The sequence below is a fragment of the Aythya fuligula genome, chromosome 13 (genome assembly GCF_009819795.1).
Source record: "Aythya fuligula isolate bAytFul2 chromosome 13, bAytFul2.pri, whole genome shotgun sequence".
Classification (NCBI taxonomy): Eukaryota; Metazoa; Chordata; class Aves; order Anseriformes; family Anatidae; genus Aythya; species Aythya fuligula.
Genome location: NC_045571.1, coordinates 18589799 through 18607000, shown reverse-complemented (window position 1 = coordinate 18607000; position 17202 = coordinate 18589799). Strand labels below are relative to the sequence as shown.

The 17202-nt window shown below is 36.0% G+C and overlaps 1 protein-coding gene across 1 annotated transcript; it reads left to right on the top strand.

Annotated features, from left to right (window-relative positions):
• Window positions 1–67: 67 nt before the first annotated feature.
• Window positions 68–15232, top strand: LOC116494462 (meprin A subunit beta-like). The gene is made up of 8 exons (XM_032196377.1): window positions 68–586; window positions 1479–2854; window positions 5448–5553; window positions 6717–6890; window positions 7617–7710; window positions 10346–10434; window positions 11498–11618; window positions 13999–15232. Exons 2-8 carry the CDS (start codon window positions 2812–2814, stop codon window positions 14005–14007), a joined length of 636 nt encoding a protein of 211 aa, XP_032052268.1. The 5' UTR covers window positions 68–586; window positions 1479–2811; the 3' UTR covers window positions 14008–15232.
• The last annotated feature ends 1970 nt before the right edge of the window (window positions 15233–17202 follow it).

The window sequence follows — 17202 nt, the reverse complement described above, 5'->3', positions numbered from 1 at the left end:
ATATTTTTAAATTAATGCATGCTCTTTTATTTAAGATTTATTTTATTGCTTACACAGAGATTTGGAGTTTGTTGATTCTTTTTTTTCTTTATTTACGTAAAACCAATTGTGGTACTTTACTTTGTGCTATTATTGTGAAGCACCTGAAAATAAAAGGTGATAAGATGCTTTTAAACATTAAGTTTAACTTCCATGTGTTTCCTCAATTGTAGAGCAAATATTCTGTTCCTTTTCTTTAAAGTACATAGCAAATGTTAATCGGTAAACATGACAAAGTCACACCCATGTCACCAATGCTCGGAAGAAAATAACTTCATCTGAGAAGTGCTGAAACATGCATTCCTGGGACAAATCATCAAAGCAACATGCAGGACATATTAATACACACCATTCAGTTGTTTGTGCTTGTGTGTTAAATTTTGAGAAGTGCTTCCATCATCTTGATAATTTCTTTTCAAGAATGCTGAAGCTCAGAACTGACAAAAAATGGCTTTTATCCATATTGGAGGAGTGGCACATATTGTTTAAGGAATGAGCCAGATAGCAAAAGTATTTACCTCCGTATGGCTCCATGATAATATTCCAGGTAAAGTAATTTGCCAATCCAGGGGTTATGAATAATGTTATACATGGTGTAAACAAGAATGTAACTACCTAGACAAATGAAAAACATGTAAATCAGTAATGTACCTATTTTAAATGGCAGATTGTCATTATGATTCTTGAATAACTTAGTAGATATTTTACAGATTAATTAATCAGTGCACCTATCTTGTAGTGACGGAGTATTTCTGAATAACATTAAAATATATAAATGTATATTCTAAATCTAAAAAGAAAGTCCAGTACTAAAAAGTCTGTGCTTTTAAAGAGGAGCATTACTGTGCACTAGATTGCATGTAGCTTTTATTTTAAATTGCAGGGATTCTAGGAATAAAAGCTCAGATAGGTGCTGATAGGAAGCTACAGTCAAGCAGATAGAATATAACCAAAACCATTTGAGAAGTTACCATAATATTTATATTGCCACGGTACTGATGAGCTCTTCCTGTAGACCAGAAGAAACGTACAAACCAAACAGAAATGCTAAGGAGAAGGAAATCTCAAAGGTGGAAAATCCTGTTGGTGTACTCATTTTTTTACTTGAAGAAACTTCTTTATGTTTTCAAGTCTAATAGCTACATCTACTTCATCCTACAAGAAAGAGTGTCTCAGTACATACTAACAACTTGTAGAAGGAAAAAAGAAAGAGGAATAAAAGTTGTAGCACTGACTTGAAAAGGGTGAAAGGGATGTTCATTTGGGCGTTTGGAGTTTGAGGGGCAGAGTCAGAATACCGCTATTCCAGATGCAATTCACTCTTTGACTTTTCAGTTATGGGTTGTAAGAAATTGTTTTTACTGCTTAGAACAACTCACCTGTGTAAAAATCACAAATCAAAAAATTCCTTTATCTTCTGCTTTAATCAAATTTGAAAGCCCTGGTGGAGGTGGAGGTGTTTCTTTATCCCACAACATGAAGGACCTGTGCTTAGTGTTTAGCACTCAGAAGTTGTGAACTGGAGCCAGAGGGAAAATTTTGTGTCAGCTGGAAGAGCAAAGTATGTGAACTAACAGGTACTTATGCTTTTGTGTTATGTCAAAGGAAAGATGACACATTTTTTCTTACTGAGGTATATGTTAATTTCTCTTTTCTTGTTTCAGAAAACAGTATGATTCTGGTATCTGTTGTGAAACAGTCTTCTGACAGGGTTGAGAATCGGTCTTATCCCCTGCTATAAAACTGTTGGCATTACAGTCAAAGCAGTATTGTTCTAAGAATTTACAATATGACAGGCATTGATTTTTACAGATAATTATTTATCCTTTGAAAAATAAAGGTTAAAGTGTACCTTTCTGTTACGTAACTGCATTTGGCATGTGTTCATAAGCAACTATTTCCTGTTAAACAAAGAAATCTGTGTTGGGATCTTGAGTTAGAGAGCAATGTCAAGAGCATCATCATAAAAACTGTAATTTGTACTAACAAATTTCTAAACAGCTTGTATTTTACAAACTTTGGGTGTATCTCCATTTATTCGTGTGTGTTCACACAGAAGCCTTTACAAATTGAGGATATTATTGTGCAGTGAATTTTTTTTCAGGGAACATTTGATGTGAAGGTAGACCAAAATTGTCCTTTTGTGTGTCTGTTTCAGCCTACTGTGGAAACTGCAAGAGTAATACTGCATAAACTGAGTATAATGTGACCAAAGTAATCTTTTTCATGAACGTAGCACTTTTTCAGAAGTAAAGGTACTAAACAGACGGTGTGATTTTGAAATTGAACTACTTCAAAAATATTTTCTTGTGTAGTTTGGGGGAGAAATGCCCTTCTAAATCATCCTTAGTTAATTTTAGTCTCAGAAGAATGGATAAACACTTTCCCATTCTCTCCTTTGTAACTTCGTTTGTAACCTGACTCAGGCTGTAGCTCAGGGCCCATAAAGTGACTGAGGTTATTTCCTCACCCAGGAAGTAATAATTGGAGTTTCTGTTCCTCCAGTGGCCGTTAACCACATTTTTCCAGGGTTTAAAGCTTCCTGCTCATACCAGTTTCTTGAAGACTGCTAAAGCACTTGAAAAACAAAGCATTCATTGTGCAAAGTGCATCTTATCAAACCATAGCATCATAGAAATCACATAGAAAATAAATAATATAAACTGTTGCAATAATGAAAGAGATTAAATACTAGAGATTTGTTGTTTAGCGCTTTTTTCAGATCTTAATTTCTCCCTCCTCTCTTCTCCTGTAGTTTTCCAGTTTCTGGAGATGTTGGCATTGGTAGTACTTCAAAGGAGTCAACTTCGATTAAGTAAGGCACTCAGTGGGCTGTTGAAATCCACTGACACCAGTGCAAAATCTTTGTAGCGCACTACAAATCTTTGTAGCGCACTAAGATTTCTAGCATGAGCTAGTGAGTTGGGTGTCACTACTGTGTATTGTAATTGGGACTCTTGCTAAGATTAGTTTCAGTAAAGCAGATTTTAAGTCAGTTACTCTTATTCAGTTATTATTTTCAAGACTAAAATAATAGAATGTGCATGTAAGCATCATGTATAAATCGTTTTTGGCAGCTAAAAAAAAAAAAACAACACAAGACAGCCTAAAAGAGTGCTTAACTAATTTTAGGTAACAGTTACATGCAATGTGTTTCTAATGCTGGGATTGCTCAAATGCAGCCCCCCAAAACTGAAAAAAGCTGCCTGAAAAATGCTAAACATTATACTATATAGAGTGGCTGCCTGTAAAGGTGCATGCTTGTGCTCTCTGTCCCAGGAGAGCAGTCCTCACAGCTCTGTCTTGTCACGGGGACCTACCTGTCTTCTACGATTTCTTTTGGTAGCACTCAAATTCTTTAGATTTAACTACCCAGTTTCTGTCAAAGAAAATAGACTGCAGAGATTACCAGGAAGTTGTATCTGGCATAAGTTAATTAGTAATTTTTATAGAGAAGGATGCTGTAAAACAAGCTCAAAATCCGTGATCCTTGACTTGCGACAGTCAATAACAGTAGCAGAAAGTGCATTCTGCTGTTAGCAAAATGTGGAAGAAACCATCTGTTACCACGCTCGGCTTCAGGATGTCCGTTCCTAACGTCTTGCTTTTCATTCTGTTGCTGGCCGGTGTTTCGCTGGGTCAACAAGCCTCAGAACGTAAGAAATGGTCGCATTTTTGCTCTATAGCTTGTTAGAAGAGTGATGCTTTTATCAAATAGCTGGCCAGACTTTGGCAGTGCTTCTATGGTATTGTGATTCCAATGGTACTGTTTCCGAGTAAATTCTCCTTACTGGTTAGGTAGAGATAATTTTTATTTATGGGCAAACAATGAAAATGTTAAAACCTTTGTGTGATAGCTGCTTAACCATGTTTGCTGAAGTTTTTCATAGTTTTGGGGTTCTATACTGCTAAGAGTGTAGTGATACTTTATTGAGACATAGAAGACAAAAATGCTTTCACTTACACCTGTCATCGTGTATTCTATACATTATGAAGATCACAACCATATGAAATGCAACAGATATATTATGTTGTCTGGTAGTTTTGAACCATTTTAAGTTACCCTGTCAAATGGGAAGTATGTTAAACAAATAAGGCATTTGTGTTCTTTTTCAGTAGGAAGTAGTATTCACTACATGGATTTTAAAAATTTGTACATTAATTTTATAGGAAGTATTTTTCAAAATTTTTTGAGATGAAAAGAGAGAAAATGATCATTAACTAAGCATGATAGCCAGAATGCATTGAAAAAAGGTTATTTTAAATAAGTTTTATGGAAGTATCTGATTCTGTTGATGTGTGTAGGATTGGTCAGGATTTTTTTAATTGGAGGATTTTCTATATATATTTTTTTTTTTTACATTTTTAAAGTTAGTATTATGAGGGGCTCAGTGGTGTATTCCTTAATGAAATAGAATATTACGGCCTTAATGTCAAAGGGCACACTCTAAAAGCACATCTTTTCATTGTGAAAAGCTATGCAAAATAATACTCAGCCATATTGTTGGTTGTTTGGTTTTTTTTAAGAGTATCATAGTGGTGCTTGGCCTTGCAATGTACAGCCTACCAGTTGTCATTCTCTCCCTCAGCCTCTCCAGTGGTGTCTATCAGTTGATCACTTGGTTGTACTTTACAGGTTAAGTTTTCAGATACATCTCCATAAATCCTAGACTTCACTGGCTTTTCACCAGAACCTCTGAGTCATCTTGTACCTTCCTGGTATGAGTGATGAGTACAGCATTTAGTCTGAATCATAGGGAAGAAACAGGTAGCAAAGACTGCAGGGTGTGAGTTCCAAATGCGGTAACTTCTGGTGTCTGATTAAGGTTTGCTAATGAGGAAATTATTTTTAGACAGCCATATGTTTCTGTAGTATTGTAAGCAGTCAACTTCTGGAACATAATTTACAGCCCACAATGTTACACAGAAGAAGAGTTGGAGGAGAACCCGTATTCATGCAAAACAAATCCTTTTGTGTAGGAAAATAAGGAATAATCATAATGCAAAACACACAAAAAGGTTTCGCTTGGTATTATAATTAGAGGGTTTGAGTCTCAAATGGGTTTCATTATTTCTAGTCTTTGCCAACAATTCAGAGATGATGCATAGTGCAATTTACATATAGCCACACATAAATGATGCCATAGAAATTATAGTAATGTCAGCCATACATTTCCTGGCTAATTGGAAGGTTGAGTACAAATTCAAAGTAACTTGAGCAGGTAAGCCTTCATTTCTCAAATCGTTTCAAAAGTTTAAAGGGGCAAGTCACTGGAAAGTAAGATTTAGTACTCTGTGAAGAGTACTCCATATGAAGCTTATGTTTCTGATGTAATTAGAAATACAGCCCACTAACAGTATGTTACTGTATAAATGCATTAAAATATTTGTTTTCTTTTGACTTACAGCCAACTGCACTGCAGTTGAGGACTTTAAAGCCTGCCTGGGTTATACAAACGACTTCTGTCCTACGAATATCTCTTGTCAATGTAAAAATGAAAAACCTTTTTGCAGGTAGGATGTGGTTTTCTCTTACATGTTTTTTATTTTTTTAATTATATGCCATGTAAATGCAGCTTGTCAAATGCATTGTTAATGAAGAGCTAAATTTAGACCCTGCAGTGGTGATCCACAACAGTAGATGTAGTTCTTGGTTCACATTCTGAATAAGATTATAAATCTGCTACAAAGCATCGCATCTGGGATATGAGTGTAACATTTTCTTGTTTAGATTTTTTTTAGAACTATTTCATAGTTTAGATAAGTACTACAATCCTCGAATTTCACATGCTTGCTATTGTCTCAGATACTGTACTTTAGAACTGAAATAAGTCATGACAGTTTTTTCGAGGTAAATCAAAATTTCTTTAAAGTTTAAAAAAAAAAATCAGATATATAAACATCCTACTCTCCTTTCTGTGTTTGCTTTTTTCCTTTAAAAAAATCATCATATGAACAGAAGATCTTGTTCACATATTTGGCATAATTTTTTTATACATACAGTTTGACCCTTACACTTGTTGCAGGAAATCAACAAGAAAATAACAGGGCAGAATTGTGAAGCTCGTCTGATTACCTGGTTGAGTCAAAGAAATATATTCATAATATTTGGTTGTTTATTTGTATGCAGCTGACCTCCAGTTTTAGCCAACATATACCAGATCAGATAACTGAGTGTTCTGTCTAAATGTTAGTGCAACCCCAACAAGTACAATGCTACGTTCTTGAAACTATAAATATGTATTTTAAATCATATCCAGGTCAATATATGCATCACATATTAATTATGGTAAGATATCTGTGAATCTGTTCAGGAGATACTGAAGGTTTTACTTGCTTACTGTTGGCAAAAAGATCTTTGACTGGAATCATGCTGTGACTGGAGAAATACACCCAGTTCTGAGCAAAGCTTATCATCTTGGTTTTACTGCAATGCTAGCCTGGATTTGCAGTTATTGGTTGACCCAGAGACTGGCAGAGTGCATTTACATCAGATCTAGAATACGAAGGGTAGACGTTTTCTCAGATAAGAAACATCTGTAGATGAACAGAGAAAAATACTGAATCCTTTGACCCATGCTGTATTCAATAATTAATAATTAAATAGTAATATATTTCCATTTTTTATTACTTATTTTTAAACTAAAATGATGTTTCTAAAATGTTTTTGTTTACAGATGTGATTACTACAAAGAGGGCTGGAAGGATTATTGGTACATGGGCCCTAAATGCAACCAGCTTTGGAGCACAGTGGATTTAATTTTAGTAGCCATTCTTCCTGCAGTAGCACTGGTTTTCCTAGTTATTGTAATATTCCAGTGTGTGCACTACTGTACAAGCAAAACAGAAGGGTAAGTTATTCTGTATGCAGTGAAAAGGGCTTTTATAATCAAAATGGAAGTACAGCAAAAGAAGTCTGGCATTCTAGTTAATTTTTAACCTCTTGATATTTAAATCAAACTTGCCATCTAGCATCCTCTACCAAAGTATTCTTATTCTTTGTGTAGTCTAAACCTAAATCAAAGCACCTTAACAGTTATTCAACTCTTTACCACTGTGTGCACAAACTCACTCAAAGTCATTGTTTCTCTTGTTTAAGACTAAACAGGCAAGCTTTAAAGATTACTATGTCCATTTACTACTTTAACTCAAGACTGGCGAATCTTTCTTGTTGATATATTTGCTAGTAAGGCTTGACTTTCTTTCCACAAATTTTAAAATGAAAAGGATATAAGACCATTAAATATTGGCAAGAGCCTTGCAGATTAAACGCTATTCCACTCATTCTTTGGTCCTAAGTATTGGCAATTTGACCTGCTCTTTGCTTTCAACACTTCTGTGCTTTTTTTCTTTGGAATCTGACCCAAGTACATATTGAAAATATATATATATTTTTTCCCCTCCTTTCCTTCTTTCTGTCATTGAAGAATGCAATAATATATAGCTCTCACATAGTCATTCCACAGTAAATCTAAACTTATGATAGGGTTTTTGAACAAATCTGCAGCACAAAAAGATTCAGTGTGACCTGCAAAACTTGCTAATGTTCTAAATGCACGTTCCCCCCCCACTGCCAGGAAACAGACAAATTCTCCATACCGTGAAGCACAGCATAACCCTGCATTTACTCATGAGCTGTCTGGTAACCTGGGACATCAGCAGCCACCAAGGGTAAGAGATGTTGTGTGGTGTGTATCACCTGTTCCTCATTCTAGTGGAAGTTGGAGATGATTTTGTGGTTCAGCAGAGTGGTATATTAATAGCATAAAATTGTCATCTGGGCAAACTAAAAATTAATCTGAGTTCAACATCTTCATTTTATTTGCCCAGTACTTGATTTCCAGGATGTGTGGAATAAATCTAGTTTGCATAAGAGAAAGCAAAGAACTAGGGATTATTTTAAAACCATACCAAATAAATGTTTCCTAGGCTAGTTAGAATACCTGCATTATAAAGAGAGAGAATTTGAATATAAGCTCAAGCTACATGCTCTAGCCTCTTCCCTTGTGTCATCACTGTGCTCTACCAGCTGCCTAGCAAGCTAGCTTCAGCCTTACCAGCTCATGAACTGGGTCAGTGCATGTGGTTTACTGGTGCTAGTGCCAGTGCAATGAAAGGGCCAGGAATGCATTGTCAGAGAGAGAGAATTTGGTACTCTCTAGACTTGAACCGGTTTAAACTGCTTGAAGAGCCACACCTGCAGTTTTATTTGACTGTTTATTCATTGTACTTCACCGGAGGAAAGATCTATTCAGTTTCAAATTCTTTTGCTTGAATGAGAGTCATCAGTAATGTCCCACAGCTATTTGTGACTTAAAACTTTGAGAATTAGATATATTTCTTTCAAATACATTTCATTCCACTTCCAGTAGATTAAGAATTCACAGGCTGGATTAATTGCAATATTGTGACCCTTCTTTTCTTTTCAGGTTGTGAGCAATGCTTCTCAATGACATTTTTGAAGGCTGGGGGGGGTCGGTTTAGATGATCAGAAAGATGTGGCTGTAACAAATATGTTGTTGATCTTTATCCTTTCTCAGCTGCATAATCTATGAATACATAGTATTCAGTAAACAGTATGTAACTACCTAATTTATAAGCCCCACTGGCACAGATCTCACTATATCTATTTAAAATTCACTGCCTACAGCTGTGTTAGGTTTGGGGCTAGAATATTTAACCGTTTCCTGGTGTCTGTATTAGAAAGGAAAAACTCCCTTAAACAAATCTGAGATTAAATTACCTGCACCACCTTTGTAACAAAGTATTTCACTGGGACCTTTGCAACATTCCTAGATAGAGCAGACAGTCATTTACAAGATTACCACTATTATCTGTGACTGAGCTGGGATTTGGCCTTTGGTCCATGAAGGGATGGATGCTGACTGAGGACTAGGCTAAAACTGGCATGCAAGGTTTTTCCATTAGGCAAGGTGATCATCATTTGAACTAGTGGTTAGTGCAAAGAAAAGGTGGATAAATACTTTCCAAGATCAGAACAGGAAATCTGAAATAAAAAGAAAGATGAAAGGGAGTATGTTTTTGTGTGTCTATTTGCTTCCTCATTCTGTACTTCAAGTGATTATACATAAGAGTGTATACTCGCTGAGAATAAGACCTTATAGGCTGTATGAGAAAAGATAATCTTGTATGATAGATTATTTTCTGTGAAATGTAATTGTGAAGTATCGATATCTTGGAAATGTTCTGGGGAAAAACTAAGACATGAGCCTACCTTCACCAGCAGATGGTGCTGTTTATTTTTTAAATAATTCTGGATTTCATGTAACTAATGGTGTCACTTTCAAAGTGTAAATCAGATGAAATCCTGCACATTTTGTTCAGGGAAGAAGTACTACTGTAAAACAACTGTGTTGAGTAAGGCTGCAGTACTTCCTACTTCCTCATGCTCCGGACAGCAAGCTGTAGCCCAGAGGCACATGGTGTGTTTCTGCCTGCCTCATCTCCTTGCTAGATGTGGTGGTCAGGAAAAAGTGAGCTGCTGACAAGGCAGGCAAGTGCACGTATTGTTATGTAGTCTGAGGAGCCTTTGCCAAAGCTGCCTGAGGGAGGCCCGAGAATAAGCTGAAATCTGTATCTGACAGCTTCAGCTCTTGCAGATGAAGTACCCTGAATGTTGCTCCCTCTCCTGAGGGTATCATGTTTTGAAAATTACCTCAGGTCATTGTATTTCTAAACAAAGATACCTTTAGCAAATTAATATATTTTACTAGTTTTATGAACAGTATAGAATAGATATTTTGTTTCTTCATGTTTTCCTTCTTCCTCTAGCAATATGTCTTCGAAGACAGAAGCCAGTTTAAATTAAACAGCAATATTGAATTGATTTTAATTATCAGTCATTGTATTCAGTTTAATTTTGGACTCTGTGTTGCATAAATATGAAGTAAATCCACTGCTATTTTTGGAATGGTGTTTTTTTTTTAATATCTTTAATCATAAGAGACTCAACAAAAAATTGCAGGCCTCAATCAGACCCTTAATACCTAGTTCACTTAACTTGCGCAGAGACTTACCTGGGTATCTCTCAGTTATGTCTCAGAGGTACGTTTTCCACATGACCAAAATATTTAAAGGTTTTTCTTCTACTGAGTCTTTTTAGATAAATTGAATTTATACATATTAAAATGTGTCTATAACAAACAATGTATTTTGTAACTGACAAACAAATAGGTTTATACATTTTTTCCACCAAAAACAATTGCTAACATACTGTACCTGGTGAGCTATTTTTATTATTTATTGCCTTTTTTCAATTTGTAACCACCTAATCCCTTACAAACAGGACGCCTGGATTGGAAAAATGCCAAAAGCTGTACTGAGAAGACAAGATTTTGATGATTTCCCGACCTCAAGTCAACCAGATAATTATACGTATGCTGTTATTTTTCCTTTTTGTTGTTGTTGTTCATTTTCCGTTATACTTTGGTTTGAAGACTGCGAATTACTTTGTAGTTTTGCCAGTAGCACACAACTGACAAAGATCCAGTAAAATGGCTAAGTGTTTGACTAGGTTATTCATGTTATTTTGTAGCTAGAGTCTGCTACAGAAAGAAGTTATTTTTCCTGAATTTTTTTTCTTTATTCTCTTATACCTTGTATCATTCAAACAGCGTTGCTGCAAGATTTTTAGGACTGTTTCATATATCACTACTAAATGTGTACTGGCACACCTGAGTAAATTTATCAGCTTGGAGTGTAAGACTTCAACTTACCTTCATTTTACGTAATGTTTTTAAAGTATGCTGCCTAAAGTCTGTTTTCCTAATGTAACACCAAAATGAAAAAGTGTGAATTTCTCTTCTTTCTGAAGCTAAATTCTAAAATACTGATTGATGCAAAGGCTTGTATGGTTTTCCTCTAACAATTACAAATGTATTCATTTTCGTTATTTTTTAGGAAGCAGTTTCCTTAGCTTTGCTTCTTTGCTTTACTCCCCCACAATAACACCAGTCAACAACCCACAACTTTTGCAGTGAACTTGTTTACCATGGAGCAGCTATACGAGAGCAGAACATTCTTCTCATAAGTAGCAGGGTCCTACTGTAGAAACAGACTGGAGCTTTCTGATATTTGGTCCATAAGGCCTATTTTTTTTTTTAATTTATTTTTTAATATAAACATTGAAAATTTGGAAGGTCTACCTCTCACGATTAGCTGATTACATATTATGGCGCTGTTCAGTACAAGTGTTTTTTAAAAACAAAACAGAGAATATGTTGCATTGTTTAACTCACTTTTATCAGTGTTTGTGAGGTAAATGGTCTGAGGGTAAAAGGAACTTAAAAGACAGAACAATTAGATTGTTGTGATTGCCTTGGTATGTCATGCATATAGTTACTAGGCAGTATTATTTTTATTTTCATATTACACAAATACTTTATCTAATTGCCCTTATCATTACACCTGTTTTACAACCTCTTTTTCTTTTGCGTAGTCGTGTGTATCCTCAGCCATCAAGGACACCAGAGTATGTGTCCAACCAGCGACCTCAACAATATGACAGATTTGCCTATCCAGACAACAGTACGCATTATGCAGACGTGAGACAGTATCAGGTACGTACAGAAAGTATACTTACATGTCATATAATCTTCTGTGTTGGTACTGAGAACAAATCCTCATAACTAAAATTGTTAGTGTTTGTGTCACCAAGTAAAGATGTGAGCTAATAAAAGTCCTAAAAATGCCTTTCTCTATACGGGTATTTTCCTCTGGGATACATGTCTGCTAATTCCATTCTAGACTGGCTAAATTTTACAATAGAATAGCACAGTTTTGTTAGAAGGCATCTTCAAAGATCACTGAATCCAACTGCCTGACCGCTTCAGGGCTACCCAAAAGGTAGAACCCATTACTGAGGGCATTACCCACATGCCTCTCAGACACTGCCTGGCACAGGGCATCAGCCAGCTCTCTGGGAAGCCTCTGCCAGTGTCTGACCACCCTCATGGTGAAGAAATTTTTCTTAATGTCCAGTCTTGAACCTCCTTCGGTGCAGCTTTGTGCTGTTACCTTGTCCTCTCTCATCAGATATCAAAGAGTTGATAATTTTCTGAGTCATTTACATCTAGGTGTTACTACTCATATATAGAGGTTTTTCGCCAAACTGAGAGATGGTTTCCCAAGACAGCCCCTAGAGAATAGAGAGTAGTCAAGATATCCCTGCAGCTCTGACAAAGGAACTATTGGAATTCTGTGTTATAACTCACTGTACAGTAAAGGAAATGTAAATGTCTGACATGAAAAATAAGTGCCTAAAAGCTGTGTGCCCATTTTACCGATCCTGTTCCTTTTTCATGCCAGCATGTCTTGTGATTTCATGGAAATACTGTGAAAGAGCAAGCTGTTCGTTTCCAGGTGTGCTGAAAACTTCTGTAATGGTAATATAGGCGTTAACTGTCTTGTAACAACTGTGTTGTTACTGATAGTGTAAACATTTTAAAATTTAAAAGGTTTCCTGAACTCTGTACTAAATAAAGTTGTAACTAAATTTCCACTGATGTGTGAAAGATACAAGCGAGTAATTCTATTAGTACTTTTCTCTTACAAAGCACCTTTCCTTTGAAACTTCAAAGTTCCTGATCCCATCCTCCCACCACCAGTAAATAATTCAAACTTACTGAAGCTTCATGAAAAGTTGCTATTATATGTTTCATGTAAAAGCAGTATGATGTACAGAGAAATGGAGTTCTTTATTCTGGAACTTATGAACTCATTTATATAAGTAAGTGTTCTACTGGGCTTTTTTCCCTAAAAATTGAATGATTGGTAGACAGATTCATTTATTGTAAGTCATTTCCATGCCAAAAAAAAATCACCTTATCAAAATTGCTAAAAGCATTAGTCAGCTACCGACCTCTTTCTGGCATGGATCTTGATAAAATTTGTTTGTGATTAGAATTGATTTATGTAAATAAATCTTCGAGGTTATTTCTGTACAGGAGGTGTACATATAATTGAACTTATATATCAATAAAAAAATAGGTAGTTTTCTTCCAAAAGGAGTTTAAAAAAAAACAGTTGGTAAAGGAAAAGCTTCTCATAAAAAGAAAAATGTAAACGTTTTATAAAAAGAAAACTCAGTTCTGAAAAGCATCTGTTACAGCAGCAGAAGAGGGCCTTTAGAGTCAGTGGAAAATGAATTAAAAGGAGATGTCATGTCCTTTACTATCCTTAATTAAGGTGAGAATATTACCTGTGTATCTTATTGTACATGTAAATCAGTAGCCAGTCGTGCATTATATCAGAGTCTGTAACCTTGTTTACCCCTCTTGGAATACCCATCTGTGATGTACCTTTTTTTTCTCCTGTGAAAGTCATGTAATATCTACATAATTTTTCTACCCAAAAATTTATTTTTGTAAGTGTTCCAAGAAGTGTGTGTGTGTACGTGTATTTTAGAGTCCTGTATTCCTCATAGTTTGCAGTTAACTCAATGGAAAAATGAGAAAGGAAAGAAAATGCAGGACTTTCTTGTTAGAATAGTAGTATGAGGCTATGGATTATTTGCAATGGGTCAGTAGAGGGTCAGAAGAAATTAAAGTGGCCATGTCTGTCCACATTTTGTCTTCCACAATATTCCTGAGACTTCTTTGGCCCTCGTAAATGTTGAAGAAGCCTTCTTTAGTTTAAAAACAAAATCCAGCCACAACAGTAACAAAATGTGTTGCTGCTGCTTTTCTGCCTGCTGAAATGTTTTTAAATATTTCAAAAACCTCTTTCAGTTTGTGCACACAAAGTGTTTGTGTGCACAAATATATTGTTATTTGCATAAAAATAATCTTCCAAAGCTATTGGTAAATACACATTTGTGAAAACTGCGTATGTTCAGATACTAGTAAAAGGAATGTAGGTTGACTAGATACACTTTCTATTATGTTTGATATTAAAAATTTTGTATGTCATGCTAACAGTTGAATTTTAATCTCTTTCCAGAGATACTGATAGCAGTGCTCCCTACTTCTGAAGTGTCTCAGCGTGCTGTGTGATCAATGAATGGACAATCCAAATGCTGAGAGATCAGTAAGACTTTGTGTGCTCTGTTACACAGAGAAAGTAATAGCTGTTAGAAAGCACTAGAAGTTATTGTGAAAAAAAAGTATAGAAGACAATTACAAAACAAAACGTATTTCAGAAATTACCATCCCATTTGTTTGCTTTATATTTGATGACAGTTTAGCTTTTTGAATACCTGATTTTACAGTTTATACAGCTGTTTCTACATATTGCTTAAATTGTTGCACATCTGTCTGGACCCATGTTCTTATGTGATTAATTGTGTTCTGTGCCTAAATGACAAGAAGTACCAATCACCTTTCTTCAGAAGAAATTCACGGGAAAGAAGGAAGACTCAAAAATTCAATATGAGAAATGACAAATATGTATGCTAATCATCATTCTTCCTTTATTGCTTCCCAGGAGGGTTTAAATCTGTATCAAAAGGAAAGTGGGGGGAGCTGCATCTTTTTTTGACTTCTCAAGACGGTTTGTCAAAGACAGCTTCTACTGGGTACAGGTTTTGCTTCTTGGTGTATGTTTGGCTTATCCATTTATTTGTGATGTTTGCCCCCTTCTTGCATTATCTCTGCCCGTATGCTGGTGGACAGTGGTTTCTAGTCTAATGCTTTTACTAGGACCATGAATGTGTCTGACTAAAATTAGGAAGATTCTCCAGGGCACTGTAGCACATAGAGCCTGCTGTTCCCTGACAGGTATTTCTTTGTTTTTCCCCAGAGGAGCCAATATGTAAGGAATTTAAACAACTAATTACATACAAGTTTGAACTGTGTAGTAAAGTCTGTATTCTTGTGTACTCCAACAACCCAAGGAATTAGGTAGAAGGGAGGGCTCTGTTCTCAGACATAGCTACCAAGTCCCACTGACACGGCAGCATTGTGCAAGCACAACCAAGGCACTTTTCTTCCCAGTGTCTCAAGATGCATCAGATTGGCTAACTATTGACTGACGCAGCAAACTGAGCCTGTGAACCCATTCCGTTCTCCCTTGTTTCTTCGTAATTTTGTCTTCCTTAGTCCTCTTGTCAATCCAGACAGCTCAAATGTTTTGCCTTGAAAAATGCAGTTTGTCTTTGTAACTTGCTTTGTTAATAATGAAAATAAATGAAGCTATGGAAAATTGACTACCTTACCACTAACTAACAAATAAAAGATACAGAAGTTCTGGATATTTTTCCCATTTCCCAAAAAGTCTCAATCATATTATAATGAATGATTCTTTTCCATAATGTTAATTGATATGTGAAACTGCAAGACAAAAATAGAATCTTAAGGTGTTCAGGAACATGAAAATACTGGCATTTTGTATTTATAAATCAGAATTCCTTCTCTGCAAGCAGTTTTGTGGCTTAACTGCATCCTGGCACTTTCCATGCTCTCCACAACTCTCAGCAATTGCCCAGACTGTATTGGCTTTTCTATGCAAGTATGCTCATGAAGTCTGAATAGGTTTCTGGCTTCTCTATCATTTTGCATTCTGTTAATTGCAAGAATTTAGTGAGTAGGTACAGCTTCCTACTGGGGGGAAAAAAAAAGAAAAAAAAAAAGGTGTCTGAAGCTGAAAGTTTAGCTTGGCTCTGTAAGTTAGCTGCCATCCTGGCTGGTATTCTTTAAATCTCCAGCCACAATTGCTTTTTCTTATTTTCTTTTTAAGTTTCTGTTTCTTCCCCAGTGCAACAGCTGTCTGAAGTGGGTAAGTTTCACCAATGTTACTTTTGCTACTGCAAGAAACTGGTAGGCATTTAAGTCTGGACCTAAAATGTATTGAGGGCAGATTTGCCAACTGTTAAATCCTCTAATGATAGGGTCATTTTTCATGGTGAGCTGAAAACATGCACCAAAATTCATTGAAAAGAAACCAGAGATTTTCTGAATGTGATCTGCTTGTAAGATCCTGCATTATGGTTGCAGGATATCAGGACAGGCACTTCTCCTGATATACTTAACCACTTGTGGTCAGATCATCAATCTTAACATCAGGCAGTGGTATGTGAAAGAAAAGTGTGAAGCAACTGCTTGAAAGCCTCTGGTGTCACTAATAGTAACAATTATAATCTTAAGGAATACCTTTATGGTTATGTCATCTGTAAAGCATTATGCTTTGGATGATTGTCTCTTATCTGGAGAGCAGAGAAGCTCTGCAAATCCTTAAAACCTTCATGTTTGAGCTGAAGGGCAAAGAGCAGTTCTGGTCTTCTGCTAGTTGGCATGGTTATGATGTGCTACTTCCCTGTCAGGTATAAATATTTTAAATTAATGTATAATGTGGTGTTCTGGCGTCTGCGCATTCTTTCTGATTCAGTGCAGTGACTTTTGTTATTTGGACACCTGAAGTCCTGGTATCTCGGGTTGGGTTGGGTTGGGTTTGGTGATGTTGGTTTTATTTTATTTCATTCTGGACTTCTGACCACTGCTTTGGATTGCTTTTCCTTGTAACTGCTACCTTGCTCTGCACATTCACATGTTGGGTCTGGTGTTGAGTGCAGTGTCACACTGTTAGCGGTGGCCTTGTTGTTGCTACTTTATGTTCATTTTACTTTTGAGATTTCCCTTGATATTATTCCAGAAGAGAAAATACAGCACAGATGGGATTTTGTTGAAGAAAGATAATTATCTCTCTTTTTCTGCTCTTCTGATTGAATCACCTTGTAAGATTCACTCAATTCCACAAGCATTCAGTCTTGCAAGTACCCATTCATTTTTCCCCTCATTCCTAATTGTGCTGATCAGTTTAAAATAATTTTCTCATCATAATGTCTACCTTTTGCTAGAGCATCTATAACATCTATAGCATCTATAACATCTACAGTAATTCTTAATTATTGTATTTATTCGCTGTGTGGAATGTTGTGGTCAGCGGCTTTATTCCATGACTCTGCTGCTTATGTCTTAAAAGAAAGAAAATGTGGGGGGGGGAGGAAGAGGGGTGTGTGAAACACAGCAAAAGTCTCTTTTTTGAATACTTGATTAAGAGACAAAGTATGAGGGTTGAGCATGTACCTTGTAGATGTAGGTAACAACTACATCAATCATTTCATCAATTTAATTGTTAATAGAGAGCTGCAAATGGTAAATACTTAGGACCTGCACTTTGTTAGGGATCACTGTTACCTCCCTAGAACAT